Source organism: Elgaria multicarinata, chromosome 2 (genome assembly GCF_023053635.1).
Source record: "Elgaria multicarinata webbii isolate HBS135686 ecotype San Diego chromosome 2, rElgMul1.1.pri, whole genome shotgun sequence".
In the NCBI taxonomy this organism is placed as follows: Eukaryota; Metazoa; Chordata; class Lepidosauria; order Squamata; family Anguidae; genus Elgaria; species Elgaria multicarinata.
In genome coordinates, this window is record NC_086172.1 from 141543946 (window position 1) to 141559583 (window position 15638).

The window sequence follows — 15638 nt, forward strand, 5'->3', positions numbered from 1 at the left end:
CTGAGAAATAGAGAAATCCTCTAAGACTGTGCGTTTTTGGGGCGGAGTAGGAGGCGGGGGGAGGAGGGAAGAAGGAAAGCAACATTTGCTGCCCATCATTTTCACAGCCACGCTAAAGTAATTGCGCCCCCCTCTCTCTCTTCTCGCCGTCCCTTTTCCACTCGGATTCCTGGGCTAGCCAGTTCCTGGGCTGTAGTAGAGAGATTTTCCCAGCTTCTTTTTTTGCGGCATTCCCTTCCCGCGCGTCTCCCCAAATCCTGACACGTTGCATGTTTGCAAATTGGTAAAATACCTTCTTTCTTCCCCCCTTCACTTTAAGCCCCCCCCCTCTTCAACTCAATCTCAGCCCAGCCGCTCAGATCAAAGCGCTGTGCCTCCCTCCCAGTGGCCGCCGCTCACTAATGGGATTGCAGTGTGCTTGGCTCTGCTGCTGCAGCCGCCGAAGGGAGAGGAGCTGCTGTACCTCTTCACCGATACTCGCTGGGTGTTGAGCCGCGGGGATGATCAGGATCTTCCCGGATTTCAGCGTGCAGGTGACTGCAGCTGCGGCCGGCGGGGCAGCCGGGGGGGTGCCGGCCGGTCCGGGCATGGGGAGAGCCAGTACCGCAGCTAACGGGAACCCACAAAACGTCCAGGGCATCACTTCCTACCAACAGCGGTAAGTACACAATCTAAAACGTGTGTGGATTGGGCTGCCTCACTTGCCCTTTTTGTGTGTGCCTTGTCTTCATTTTAAAATTATGTCTTTCTTGCTGTTGAATGCTTTTGGGAAGCACTGAACCAAAAGGGTCTTTTAAAAGCTGTGAACAGAAATGTTCTAGGTGCTTTGAGCTTCGGAAGCAACAATAGTAAAGGGGAAAGTAAGATCCCCGGCTGCTCAAAGGCTGAAGATCTTTTTTTCTGCTGCAAAGTTTGGGATCCTGTCTACTTATCCTTCCTGAAGTAGGGATTTCTCAATGTCAATTCCTTGTGCAAACCCCACAGCGTGGCAGCCAAGAGGTATAATTGATCACGCTATGGTGATTGATAATTTGTTTTCAATTGAACAAGATAGAGTTTTCACTTGGCGTTTCACCCTTGCAACTGCACATTTTTATTACAACAGTATTAGCATGTCACCTGTTACTAGGGGGAAATCTAGCAGGAAATCCTAAGTGGGCTCAGCACTGTGGAGTATTCATCTGAAATGCATTCTAATGCAAATTTCCGAGGTTCACAGACAGCTTCTTTAGGAAAGAAACCTAACCAAGTTGGCTTAGGCAATAAGTCATAGTGAAGTTTAAAGACCTTCCTCACCTTTTCACTTTCTCTCCCCCAACCACTAATACACAGTCAGGTGCTAGTACTAATACGACCTATAATTAAATGACATTCCTTTCTTTTTCTAAGGTAAAAAACATTTTTCTTTGCCTTTCTTTGTTACTAGAAGATCATAGCAAAGCAGTAATGATCAAAAGTAGGAAACAAACAAGAGAGATAATAGACTGAACTCTGTAACGTTTTATTTTTCACTCTTTTTGTGTTTTGCAAGCTATTCCAAATATCCTGTCTTTTACTACTACATTAAGTAAAATATTGAAGGAAGAAAAGTCAAGGATGTGTGCAAACATGAACAACCAGTACTTGAAACTTAAAATTCAAATTTGACGGGTTTGGGAACTTAGATTGGGAACCACTATTATTTATACTTAAAATCATTCAGATTGCCCACTCTATCACCTTTGAATCAGACAACTGTTAGTTTTAGAAAATACAGTTTGCTTTTAGTGAACTTTTCTGGTGATGATGTCTAACACTTTTGCTTTCTGCAAATTTAGTCATCTCAAGATATAATAAAGCACTCTCATAGCCAATAAATGTTTGAAATCAAAGAGAAGTATTCTTTTGTTTCAAGCAAATATAGGATCTCCCCCTGTAAAATAAGTGCAGTATAGCTGATATAAAGGATAAACAGAAGTTGTTGTAGCACTTGCCATTCTTAGTTTAGAATTAGTCACTTACATATTTACAGGGGAAACTGATACCTACTTTCACTAGGAATTGCAAAGTAACAGTCAAAATAGTGGTTTTTTTTCTGTGAAGGGGAAAGCAAGGGTCAGAAATAGCAGATTAACTTTTCCATAAATGAAATATGTTTTTAGGAATTCATGCTGCGTAAGTATATGGACTAACTCCTCATTTTAGTATTACATTTTAATTGTCTAAGTTCTAAGAAATTGAAGGGACAATACGTATTCGATAAATGAGCAATATATTAGTAATTTATGAAATAAATAGAATTTCCTCTAACCTATGTTATTAATCCCAGCAAAGACTACAATGCTATGCATACTTTTGTGGGAATTAGTCTCATTTTTATTTAGTGGGACATACATCCAAGTAAACTTAGAAGACTGGGCTTATAAATACTTTATTTTCTTAGTATATTCTTACTCTTTTACAATCAAAATCCATACCAGGATCCCTTCCTTTATAAATGTATACTAAAATACAACTTGTAAACTTGTTCCTACCTCTGCACGTACATATTAAAAGCCAGCTGTATTTTTCCTTAATCAGTTAAAAAGACCCTTCCATATGATTCTGTGGAACTGTTTAACGTAACACGGTATTCTGCAAATACCAGATAACACCTGTTAACTTTATTGTTTTCAATGAGGTGGGAGAAGTAGGGGGTTAAGCAGAAAGATCTCCACACTACCCTTATGGAATTTTGTAGGAACAGAAACACCAAATCTGTCTAAACAAACTGTGTTTATAATTACTGGGATCTTTTTATGTGGAGGTATCTCCTTATGACTATCCTTTCGGGTGTTGTGTGCTGTAATGCAAAGGAGGACTCCTTAAATTGATGGGTCCAAATCAGGAGGAAGTGAATAGTGTTGGTGGAGAGATAGAGAGGCTGCTGCAAAGCTCAGAGCTGCAAGCTTACTTAGGTCGGCTGTATCTGCTCTTTGAAGCCCTGAGGGATTTGAGGCAGGTCAAACTCGCTGCCTCCTGTGGCAGACATCATGTTTTTGGGGTCACTGAGTCCACCCTGCAGCCAAACTTTTCGGCACTTTGCAAAGTCCTTACCTAGGCACGTGTGCAGCTGTTGCATTTCTTTTCCATTTCTCAAAATCCAGCTTGAGCGCCTTTAATTCTTAAGGGTCTGACTCTGCTGCTTTTATTTGAAAACTTTTTTTTCTAGTTTGGGAACAAAATATGGGCCTTAATAAATTAATAATAATGGAATGGCTCTAAGTGAATAAGGTGACATTCAGAAAATCAGCCTCCTTTGGATTTTTTTAAAACTCGTTTTCTTGAAGTACTGGTAAAACACCCCTCTCCCCTTATTTCAGATATTTCTTGCTTAGTTTATAAATTGACAGTGTAGGAATCTGTAGGAACATGAAATTTCCCTAACGGGGTGCGCTATCGTCATGTCTGGAGAAATACGGTAATTGTACGTCCTGATGGCTGCATTTACACCCATTTCTGCGCAGTCACACGTCCACTCAGTTGTATACGGTAGTTGGATGGAGGACAAGAGTCAGACGCATGTGCAGCCAGTCCGTGTAGCTGAAGGATGTCACTCCTTCCTCTCCCTCTCCACGCACACACAATGTGCGTTAAGACATGTACGTATGCTAATAGACGCACAAATGCTCATATCGGTACACACTACTCCCCCGCCCGGCATGTGTATACACACAATGTATGCATTGTATATACACCATCCAAAGTACACGCGTTCCGATTCCATCTTTGAGCACGTGTGTGCTGTGCTATTCCTTGAATACACACAGGTTTTTGTTAGAATTAGCCCAGCAGCGTGTGTGTGCGTGTGTGTGTAGCTTCCCAGCCTCTCTCTCTGTCTCCCTCTCCTGCTTCTGGCTCTGCTCCTCCAGAGAAGGAAAGTATGCGAAACTGCAACTGAGTGGCGTTGTTGCGCCGGCGGCGGAGGCTCTCCTGTCCCTTGCACACAAGAGTCAGAGCGGTCGGAGCTGGGGAGGCAGCTGGAAAATGCCCAGAAATACTTTCAGAGCGGCCAAGCCCGGAGAGCCCGGACTTTCCACTTCCTCGCGTATGGCTTGGCCTCGCGCTTAAGCCAGTCCCGCGGGCGCGCTCTCTTTCTCGTGGTGTGCCTCGCTGCTGTCACACCTGCCGGGCGATGCCAACGGCCGGGCTGCCCGCCGGGGCTGCACGCCTTTCTCCCTCAACCGCGGCCGGCCACTCGTCACTGCGCCTGGTATGTCTTCGGAGGCGGCGGAGCCTGGGCTCTCTCCGCTCCTCGGCTTATGGACGGCGGCGGCCAGAACAGCACCAGCAGCAGCGCTAGCAAGCGAGCAGAGCGAAGCAACCTGCGCCAGGACTGCTGCGCCGGGGAGCGGGAGCCCGCAATGCATTGGCCTCAGTACTTTTCCTCAGCCTGCCTGCCTAAGCAGGGCCATTGCCGCCGCCGCCGCTAGACACAACACGACACACCAACACCAGGAGGGGGAAAAGTAAGGGAGAGAGGAAAGGGGGGAAAAAGCCCAGGAAGATGGCGCCCACCAAGCCAAGCTTTCAGCAGGATCCTTCCAGGCGAGAACGGTAACACTTTCTCTGTATTGAACCTGCGGCATCAGCGCCTGCCTGTGTCTGGGACTCCGCCGCCGCTTGCTGCCTTGGGTCTGGTTTGGTTGGCTTCCATGCCCGGGAGAAGGCGAAGCGGAGGGAGGGGGTGGTGGAAGAGGAGGAGGAGAGGCAGACGGCGACGGCTCTCCGCTGCCTGCAAAGACCCGCTCGCTCTGCTAGGTCTAGGGAGTTTCTTGGTGCATGCATATTTGTCTGCTGCCGCCGCCGCCGCCGCGCAGACAGACAACACTTGCTAGGCTAGGCAAGCGTCTCAGCAGCAGCGACTCTGCACCTCCCCACATTGCAGGAGTCGGTGTTGGCTGGGCGCACTGGCGGGAGGGAAGGGGCGGGAGGGAAGGAAAGGGGGTGTGAGGCGGAATTCCCGGGAGGCAACTTTTCGGCTGGATGGTCTCGGCAAGCGGGGTGGGGGAGGGGGAAACGGACAGCGGCGACGGGGCGGAATAGAGAGAAAGGGACGGGATGCGTGGAGAGGCGAAGAGATTTCGCCAGGCCCTGAATTCGCTGCTGGGCTCGTGCAGCTAGGCCAAAACTATGGAGAGGAGCTTGCCCGGGCTCTTCTTGGCAACTGCCGGGGCAAGTTTAGTTGAAACTCGGCAACAATTCCACAGTGCCTTGAGTTGAACCCTCTCCTCTTCTCCCGCCTTTTGGAATCGCTCGAGATTTGGCTTCAGTCTTTAACTTACATAGTGGAGATGTTTCAGCCACAAGAAGAGTTTGCTGTGTCAGAAAATGCGAGAAATGTGGGTTCGCTTTAAGTCTCTCCATACTCCCTATATTTCCTCCTCCCATATACTTTTACTGTTCTTCCCGGGCGACTCTGGCTGATGACATGTCTGCTGCTGTCGCCCTAGTCGAAGTGCGTCTTTAGAGAAGGGGGGAATCCTGGTAGCCTTGGCGGAGAGCCGAATGCCTGGCCCATAGAAAGTAACAGGCACATCTGGAAGAGGCATCCGAAACAATGGGAGTATGGATGAATGGCCGATTGAGGTGTGAAAGCCTTTTCAAGCTATGTGAGCTTTCAGGGCAAGTCAGTCAGCTGCAACCATTCTGCAAGAGAAAGCTGAGAGGTTAGTTTGAGTCAGGGCGTGCCAATGTTTAGCCCTAGAATCCGTTTGCTCTGAGCATGTGCAGAGTACTTTTCTGAGTGATTGTAACGATCCTTCCTAGAAATGGAGTTAGGGGACAACGCTTCTGTAGCATAGGCTGTGAATTCCAGGCAGGATTGAGTCCCACTACTTCTTATGCAGAGTGAGCCCTGCAGAAGAAAACGTGGAAGGGCTGATACAGGGAATGGTGTAAAAACAAGGAAGCGAAAGCCATAGCGAACATTTAGGAATGGCATAGAGGTTGCCATGGGTACTGAGAGACTTGATTGCCTGAAGTTGTGGTATGAGAGCACCCACCGCTGCAAGGAAAGACAACTTCTACAGTACCTCCTCTTACTCTGAGCAACATATTGCAAAGTTTAAAAGTTCGCTTGATGTTACTGAAAGATGCTTCTTAAAATCTTCAAAATGTCATTTCACTCTGATGGCCAAAGGAGGACCAAAGTGCATATTGCACCCCGTCCCCTGTTTGCTTCTTTTAGCATTACCAGTTCTGCTGTTAAAACATGAAAACTACCTTCTCAATAGCTTTTAAAAAGGTCTTGATTATATGAGATCATACATTGCAGAATGATTGTTTAGGGGAAAGTGAAGAATTGTAGTTGTTGCTTTATACTGATTTAATGTAACATTTGGCTTTTTTTTTTTTTTAAAAAAAAGATGTTATAATCAGGATGTCAAAAGAGGCTAAATGTTAATCTGTACGCTCATCATGACAAAATGGGTATCTGAGGGTAATCTGTATATCAGCTGAGCTGGAGTGTTTGGATTTGAGCTGATTTAGTCTCATTTTTTAAATAGGTTTAAATCTAAAAATCCTACTTTTGTTCATGCTGTATTTAGTGCTTTGTTCATAATATAGGCTGTTGCATTTTGCACCTCCAGAAATATTTGAGAGTATTCATGATGGAAATACATCATCTTGGTGAAATTTCTAGAAATCAGAGGTTTAACGTTCCTTTATTTCTCTTTAGCTATGAACATTCAGCGTTTCCCTCCAGTGACTGTAAACACATTTGTATATTACTAATAATGTCTTTAGCAGCATGCTGGTTTCCTGCACATAGACTTGTACATTTGAGAAGAAAAACCCAAACACATAAATACCAATATATGCTGTCTTCTCTTCATTCCCCCAAACCAGAGAGTTCTGCTTTCTTCTTTATGAACCTGTACTATATTAGTAATAAGTGTATTTGCCGGGACAGCTTCAGTAATCTCTCTAGCAGAGGCATATTTGTGTGCCATTTTGGGAATTTTTCTGAGATAGGAATCTTGAAGATAGAATTAATTTCTAGGGGAAACTTCATAGCCTGTGCATGAGTGCTTTCTTTATCACCTGTCTCCATTTGGCATTCGAAGAAGGTAAATCAAAGTATGCGATTTGTTATTCTGCTCCACTTGAGAGCTGTACTAAATAACACTTGGTCTGAAATTCTGATTGAAGTTGTAGGAGGATATACTGTATTTAATTTAATGCCCTTTAATAGCATATTCTTGTTCAGCTCTGATGCTGTCATCTTAAAGGTTGGATCAGAGTAGTTTTATCCTGTAGGGAGTGGGATGAGTAATAATTTAAGTGGTGAGGGGAAGTAACCTACATTCATGAAACACAAGTAACCCCAAGCTTGGCCTAGTGTCCAGATACTGTTTTATGCCCTCAGGCCCAACTTGTTACTGCTTACAGTGCTCCAACCATTTTATGATTAAATGATACATGAATTGTTTTGAGGGAGCTCTACTTAAGTTACAATATGTCAACTGTTGCTTCTTAACATAGGTGTCTAGACAAATGCAGCTGTGTTTCAATAAATAAATGCCCAGTATTTTCTTAACACTTAGACCATACTTGGTTTTTGCATGGAGCAGTTTAAGCCCACTTTCTCTGATAGTGTACATCTTGTTTATTTCTTCTTAAATATTATAATCATCAGACACATCCTGCATAAATACTATAATGAACCTGCACATTTGGATTCAGGCTGCAAGTCTATGCATGCTTACCTGGGAGTGAGTTCCATTGAATACAGTAGGACTTACGTCTGAGTAAAAATGCATAGGATTGGGCTGCATATTCCACTGAAATAAATTAGGACTTCATGTGGAGAACTGAAGTTTAAGCTTCAATTCAATCCTTGCTTGGAAGTAAGTCCTAGGAAAATTAATAGGGCTTACTCCTAAGAGTAAGGTTTCCAGGTTCTGCTGCTAGTTATTAAAATTAATAAATCATTATGCAGAAGTCAATTGTGTTACTAAACTTTTACAGATAACCATTATACTATAACTGGTGAATTGGAGATTTTTTAAAAAAAAATACACCCAATTTTTGACATTTGGTAGCTGCGGATAATTTTCAAACTTTTGTTTTTAGTTAATAATTTGAAAAAAAGTTAATTGACTTGAACATATTGTATTTTCTTTAACAATGTTACAGGCAGCATATTGTTCAAAAAACAAGCTGGGATTGTTCAGTTTTTATGGATACACTCAAGAAAATTAAGGCTGCAGTTCTATACACCATTACAAGGGAGATTTCCTCATTAAATTCTGTGGCGCTTAGTTCTGAGTAGGCATGCACAGGATTGTGCTGTAAATAGATATACGAGTAATGCATTACATATGATATGCCAGCAGTGATTTGTAAAGCATATCACTGTGTTACTGTTGTAAAGTAAAGTATAAAAAAGCTCCCTTCATTTTTTGGGGTATTTCTTCCTACAGTATATGCTTAAACACAGCAGTGATAAATGATGATATGCATTGTCTAACACTTGCTTTTATATAAATAGCTCCAGAAGATTGCTTAAATGATAATCGAAAATATGAAATAGGGTGGCCTTCATATCACAAGGCCAAGGGTCTACAAATGGAAAAACTGAAATAATGAAATATTTCCAAGGCAACAGACTGTCAACAAGAACAGTAATGCATGGGCATATCATAGAGGTACCAGAGAGGATATTAGATCTTATAGCTCCAGAGCTAGGAGTTATAATGACCTTTATTAAATAGAGCCTCCCACATTACCACAATATTTCTGATTCCTGATTTATGGATTAGTAGTTGCATTGATGTTAACGGTTTGAAACATTCTCCCATATTTGGTTTGCTGCATTCTAAATGGAATTATATGTTATTATGTGTATATGAGAGTATTGATCAACTTAGAGAGTATTTTCAGTAGCGAATGAGCTTCTCGCATAAAGATTTTTGTCTGCATACTTTGCAGCCCTAAGGTTCTGTAAAAAAAAAAAAGTCATAATAAAGCATGTTTTTCAGAAACAGTTTTTAAAAATAAATCTTGATATGATGTGTTCTAAAATTGCTGTAAGGTACCTTGTAGTTAACTTCTCATCTCTGGTGATTAACAATTCCTCATGAGCAATTTGCTTACCAGATTCCACACTCAAGCTATTCTGTGGCATCCTGGCGTGACATGGTGAACAAGCAAGTTGATATATATTTTCTACTTTCATGCATGTCTGAGATAATATTACGTTTAATATTCAGGATTGTTTTATTCTACTTCAATGTGGCATTATAAAACTGAGTCACTTCAAATATAGCCATTGTTGGGACATGGCTTTGTCATTTTCTTCATTCATCTATATGTGAGTGTAATATATTGTCATTGTTTCCCTAGAAAAGTATAAATAGTAATTGTAGAGTGCATATGCCATGGAGAGCTTTTAAAACAGGCTATTTGCATACAGGAAAGTCAGTGGACATTGTTTTAAAATTTCTTATGAAGGCTTGACAGTATATTCTATTTCTGGTGGAGCTTAGCATTGACATTATTATATTAATAACAACTGAACTCCTGGATATGCAGTTCTTTGATATTACCGTACAAATATTAGTTAATGTTTAGACCTCGTTTTATCAGTCATTATTTTGATCATTGCCTAGTTGTGTAATGGAAAGTTTTGTTTGCTTTTATTGGGAGCTTTAGTATTGATTATGTCTGTTGAGTTTCAAGTGGCTTTTTTAGGATGAGGTGCTGTAATGCAATATTTTGTATGAGACCACGTGAGGTGTTTAATCATGGTCAATCAATCTGAATATTATGGCACAAGTTGCTTTCTTATAACCCATTCATAAGCATATTTACTTGTAAGTTAATCACACCAAAATCATTAGAGTTCATCAATATAATTAATCAGTATAGGTGTACATGGAATTGCAGTTTATAATTTTAAAAAAATCATTTTTATATGCATTCAAAACACTTCTATTTAAGCATTTCTAAAAGATGACTGACTAACTCATAGTTGATGAAGACTTTGCAATGATATTTTAAATGAAATCTTTCTACATTGTTCACCCTACATTTTGTAGCAGAAATTTGAAATGCTATTTGCTTTGCCATAATTGCTCCCAGTTAAGACTGAAGTGCTTGGACTATTGATGCCCATAGAACTTGATATGGTAATCATAATTTGTAGCAATACTACATTAGTTTTCAGCAGAGTAACAGTACAGATGTGATAGCTGCTGCTGTATCAGATATGACTGCAACATTATTCTATGTCCAGCACGATCAGTAGTTTCACTATATACAAAGTGTTTGCAAAATGAATAGTTCTCCTGTGCCCTTTATTTTAACAGGTCTTTGAGCAGAAGTATTCATTAATAATTTATTATATGGGTGTAAATTACACTGAATAATATTACATTGAAAGATCTATTATACCAAGAACAGTACCATCTTTAAACTTAAAACATATATGTGCCTTTGCTGGGAATATAAATTCAAGTTCTGCTATCGCTAAAGAAAAGCTGAAATTAATTGAGTGTACACATTTAATAGTAAAAAACCCCACCTTACTTACTATATATTACATATAGGTTCTTCTACCTTCCTTCTTGCATAAGGTTGACTTCAAAACCATTATTTACTGTAGCCACAATATTTAAACTTTGATTCTTAAGGGAACTTTGAAAATATATATACTGTGTTCTTTATTTAAAAGACCTCTGGATAGATTTAATTCTGCTATATAATGAAGTTCACATTTTTGCATAGAACCAAACTACTATGGTCTTGAATGGGTGAATTATCTTATTTAGTTGAATCTAACAGATAACCATAAAGGCCCAGAATTCTTTCAGAGCTAATTCAAGGTTCTCCTGATTTATTTTTTTATTTTTTAAAAAAAGATATAGTATTGAAAAGTGGATAGTATTGCAAAGTGGAAGTGTCAGAATGATTTAGGTATATTGACCAGCCTGCTGTCTCCAGTCAACAGATGATTTCAGTGAATTCTGAATTCTGTATAGTGGCCATGCCATTCTCTCTTAAATGCTGACATGAAGGAGAGATTGGGCAAGAACGTATAATTTTCTATGGACTCTTTTTCTCATTTTCTTCTCAATTCAGCCTCATGGCGTGTTTTCATCAGAAAGGTGGTCACTTTAATTTCAGTTTGTTCCTCATTAGGTGAATTTGGACATACACTAAACCATAGTTTAGTGCTATAGGAAAAAAGCCTCTACTGTGTCAATGCAGGATTTTTCTCCCTCTAGAGTAAAAACAGAGGGGGCAGCTGCACACTATGTGATTAATGTAACAGGTAGTTTGGCCCTTAGAGAAGGAAGGTGAATGTATTCACTTCTGTTTTTAACTAACCACAGCTACTTGTTATGTTTGAATCTGGACCATAGTTTAATCTGAACCAAGACCATTATCACTCTATCCCAGAACTAACATTTGTGTATCATCTCTTTTTTATTCCAAATAATACTGACTCTATATAGTTATTTATGTATTGAAATACCAGTACACACAAAATAATTTTGTTGTTACTGTGGTATGAAAATAAGACAGGAGAGGAATCTTGCTGTGCAGTAGCTACTATAGTACAAGTTCAGAAAGAAACCCACTTTATCCCCCTTTTAAGTAACTTTAAGTAATTAATGAGGTACCTATGACAACCACACACCTCACAGGGTTGGGGCCAGACTTAATCATAGTTAGATAGAGCCATTTAAATCAACTAATGACAAACTTAAATCCCATTGATTTCACTGGGTTTAAGTACGATTAAGTCTAAATTGAAGGCATACACACCTGTGAAATCAATCATAATTTTTTATTGTTTAAGGTGAAAGTATCTCACAATGAGGAGGGGGGAAGAAGGATAATTGTAAAGATGTGGGACATTTTACAACAGTTGACAAAATTTAAGGGATACCTAGGAGAAGAAGTTTGGAGTTTGGAAGAAGGAAAATCTCAGCAATCTAACAGTTATGGAAACCTACGAAGTTCCCAATGAAGCAACCTGAATGGTAGTGAACCGCCCAGAGAGCTCCGGCTATTGGGCGGTATAGAAATGTAATAAATAAATAGTTGAAGAGGAACTGAGGGGAATGCGGTGGACATGCGCGATACAATGGTAGGGGAGGGGTTTCCGCCTAAAATATTTTCTGAGATATTGGAAGTTTCTGAGTGAGGCTCCGCGCAGGTGCAGAGCCTCATAAAGTGTGAATGCACAGATGACCACTCAACCACAGTTATAGGTAAGCAACCTGTCAATCAGCTGTGCATCGTGTGGCACAGTAGGGACGACCTCGATACTATTCTGGAATAAACGGCTGGTATGGATTAGGCCTGAGGCAGCATCTCATGGTATTTTCTCTTTTCACTACTATGCTCCTTCTACAGAAAAATGTGACCTATGACTGTCTTGCTTAAATTAGAAATCCTATGTTTAAGTTGATACAATCTGCAAAGATGAGAGAGAAACCCACAGACTCTGTATGTAAACTGCAGTATTCAGAAAGCAGGGGAAGAACATTTCAACTTCCCAGGACACTGTTGATAACTTGAAAATGGCCAGTCTTGAACAAAGAAACTTCAAAGAGAGATTCCAGTGTGAAACTGCTGGATTACAACTCATCAAGACGTTGGACTGAATCAATATAACAAGTTTTATTCTACTACAAGTGTTCATTAACTTAGCTAGGATGGTTGTGTTATTACCAATTACAATTGCTCTGAATGGTCACTGTGCTTTTTTTCTTTTTGCATATATTTAAAAGTAATTGTCACAGGTTCTTCTTTTTTTTTCTCCTTTTTTTTGCATTTCATTTCCAACTGACCTCACCATTTACATCAGGGATGGGGAATGCTAGGCCCAGAGGCCAAATCTGGCTCTCCTGAGGCCAAATCCCATTCTCTGGGGTTCCTAGAGGGCCACACCAACTTCCCCTGGCAGCACCTGCTTTCCCCTAACAGTTGATGGTTTCCTGGCCTTTTTGCTGCTTTCCCCCCATTCTAAAAGATTGAAATACTTCTTCTATGGCTTAGTTACTGGAAGTAAGGGCTTAAAGCGGCAATATACTTGTATTTTTTGTTTGCTTGGTGGTGCCGCCCTGCCCACCACTGGAGCAGGTCTCAAGACCTTTGCCAAAATTGAATTTGGCCCTTGGCCTGAAAGTAGTTCCCCACTCCTGATTTACAGTTTTCTCTACACCCATTTATATAACATACCCATGTGCATTCATAAAGTATACACATATACATTGTATGTATAATATAAGTGTATAATATACTTGCTAGATGATGAACCTCTAGAAGAAAATCTCAGTCATTATTTTGAGACATTTTCCTAAGTATGTGCATTTATGCGCTGTTTTCTCATTAGGAATGTCTGAATTTTGTGAAATCTGCCCCATGTGTGTTTCATGGATTGTGTAGTGTTGTTTGTTCCAGCATCCATTCATAGACTGATGTGAGTTTTTTTCAGTATGCAGAAAAATACAGAAATAATTCCATAAGAAAGTTCACAACAATTTACATAATTTATGTGAGTATGTACCGTTTAGCATATTGTCCTCCATTTCATTTGACTTTTCTCTGCATATATTTTCCAGCATGGCATATGTCTCAGCAGAAACTTGGGTGTTTTTTTGTTTTGTTTTTTTTACTGTGAATGAATTTCAAGAAAGTAAAAATAAATAAATCTAGAAGTCTTTAGACTCCGCGCGCACGGCCTGGGAAGGCTGGTCCACAGCGGATTTCATGAGTCGGATTCTTAGAAATCTGAACTTACTTTAGTACATCGCGAATTTCTTTAGCATCCCTACTTCTCATGACTCTTTTACTTTTGTAAAGCTAACTAATTACAGTTACTCGTTATGTCTGAACTCAGACAAACTGGTGGCATAACCCTGTGTGTGAATATTATAATTTCCAGTTGGTATGCAACAAGGAAGCAAAGCCATGCGTCATAAAGTTGTATCAAGTTTAGAAATGAATGTATTTTCTTTTTTGAGTTTTTGTTCTTTTTTATTGTAATTGGAGAACAGCTTGGTTTTGTTAATTTGTATTTTTAAGGACATTTGTCAATGTATGTATGCATTGGTAGACAGGTGATTTTTTTCCTAATAATTTTCTGTAGGACTCTTTACGGTGGGTGGCGGGGGGGAATGCACAGAACCATGTAGAGAGAAGGATAGATTAGACATCCTGTTGCCTACTTGTTTTACAGGTGAAGTCATGGACTTCAGAATGTATTTGTTGTATCATGAAGAAAGGTGGTATTTTCGTAACTGCAGTTTACCTTTCCAAGCATGCTTATTATAAACACGTTCCACTGAAATATCTATTTTATCGTTCATCTGTCCTTGATGTGTGGTAGAAATCTCTTTACATGTCTAAGAATGATACAGACCAATCAGCTTACCAGGTGATTACATGCATGCTATGGTAAATTACCACTTGGCACTAAGTGTGAATGGTAAGGCAAGAAACCACATAGATGCTGTCTCTGGAGTCCTTGCTTTTTTGCAACCCAGAGGTGTATCAGAGAGGAGCAGTCTCTTCTCTAGTCATGTCTCCGGCTAACACACCCTGTATCATTGACCAAGGGGCAAGAATCAGGACATATACAGTAGATCTTCCACAAGAGCAGGAGCTTATCATCACATTAAATGCACTACTTGAAGAAAAGATGCTGGTATTCCCTATAAAATCTTATTCAATTCATTTTTATAGTGAAATTTCAACCTGCAAAATCTTAGTAAATATTGTGCAGTCTCTAAACAAGGGAATGGTTTTAATTACTCCATCTACCAACTTGATGGAATTGTGGCCTCTATTGAGTTGTATTTTTGTATAATTTGAAAAGTGTAGATATGGTGTTACTTAAATTGCAGGTAATGGTTAATATGTCTTCGAGAACAACAATGCAACATTGACATTGCATTTCATATAAACTAGGGGTTTTCATTGCTTCATTTCCCACCCATGGTTATTCATGCTTCTTGAGCTTTTGAATCTCACTTGGATTAAAGTTCACTTTACTTATGCACTACCTTAAATGATATAGTTTGTTGCAGAATTACCCTTTTTAAACTGCGTGCCATTTAGGCATAACTGTATAATTTGCTAAGTTTTGGAATAAAAGTCTTCTTTCCCCAAGTAAAGAATAGACTTGCAGCATTGTAGAGAAACACAAAATACTCAACCACTTGTAGGTAATAGTCTTTATAGGTCAAGGTGGAGGTCAGTGGAGAGGGCTGAATGACTGAATCTTTACAATGTTGGCTGTGGGATAAAAAAGGACTTTCGTAGAGTGTGTTGTTTATCCCTTAACCTTCATAATGGCACAAAGTGGCTGATCCTTCTTGTGAAAAGTATCACTGCATACAGAATTGCCTGTTATGCTCCAGTTATGTATAAAGCAATGGTTCACAAAGATATTCAGAAAACGTTATTAGTGAATTACTGCTTTGTAAGAAATAAGGAGAGATGATCAGAAATCTGCAAAAAAATGTTAATGCCATATTTTTCATTCTCCAACTTCACTTTTAATAAAGCATACATTTCTAGATTGAAACTAAGATTACTGTGTTTTCTGCCCCTGCATTTTGGCTGCATATATACATAATTGTATTCAATTGTATTTG

General features: G+C 40.0%; 1 protein-coding gene across 2 annotated transcripts in view; it reads left to right on the top strand.

The window, feature by feature from the left end:
* Positions 1–408: 408 nt before the first annotated feature.
* The window catches only part of NPAS3 (neuronal PAS domain protein 3), an 839000-nt gene continuing 823770 nt past the window's right edge, over positions 409–15638 (top strand). The window contains exon 1 of one of the 2 annotated variants that reach the window (XM_063117798.1): positions 409–658. In XM_063117798.1, the coding sequence (XP_062973868.1) occupies positions 501–658 (158 nt within the window). In that variant the 5' untranslated portion in view covers positions 409–500. Of the gene's footprint in view, positions 659–4361; positions 4576–15638 lie in introns of those variants that run through there. The other variant, XM_063117799.1, reaches the window with a different exon arrangement.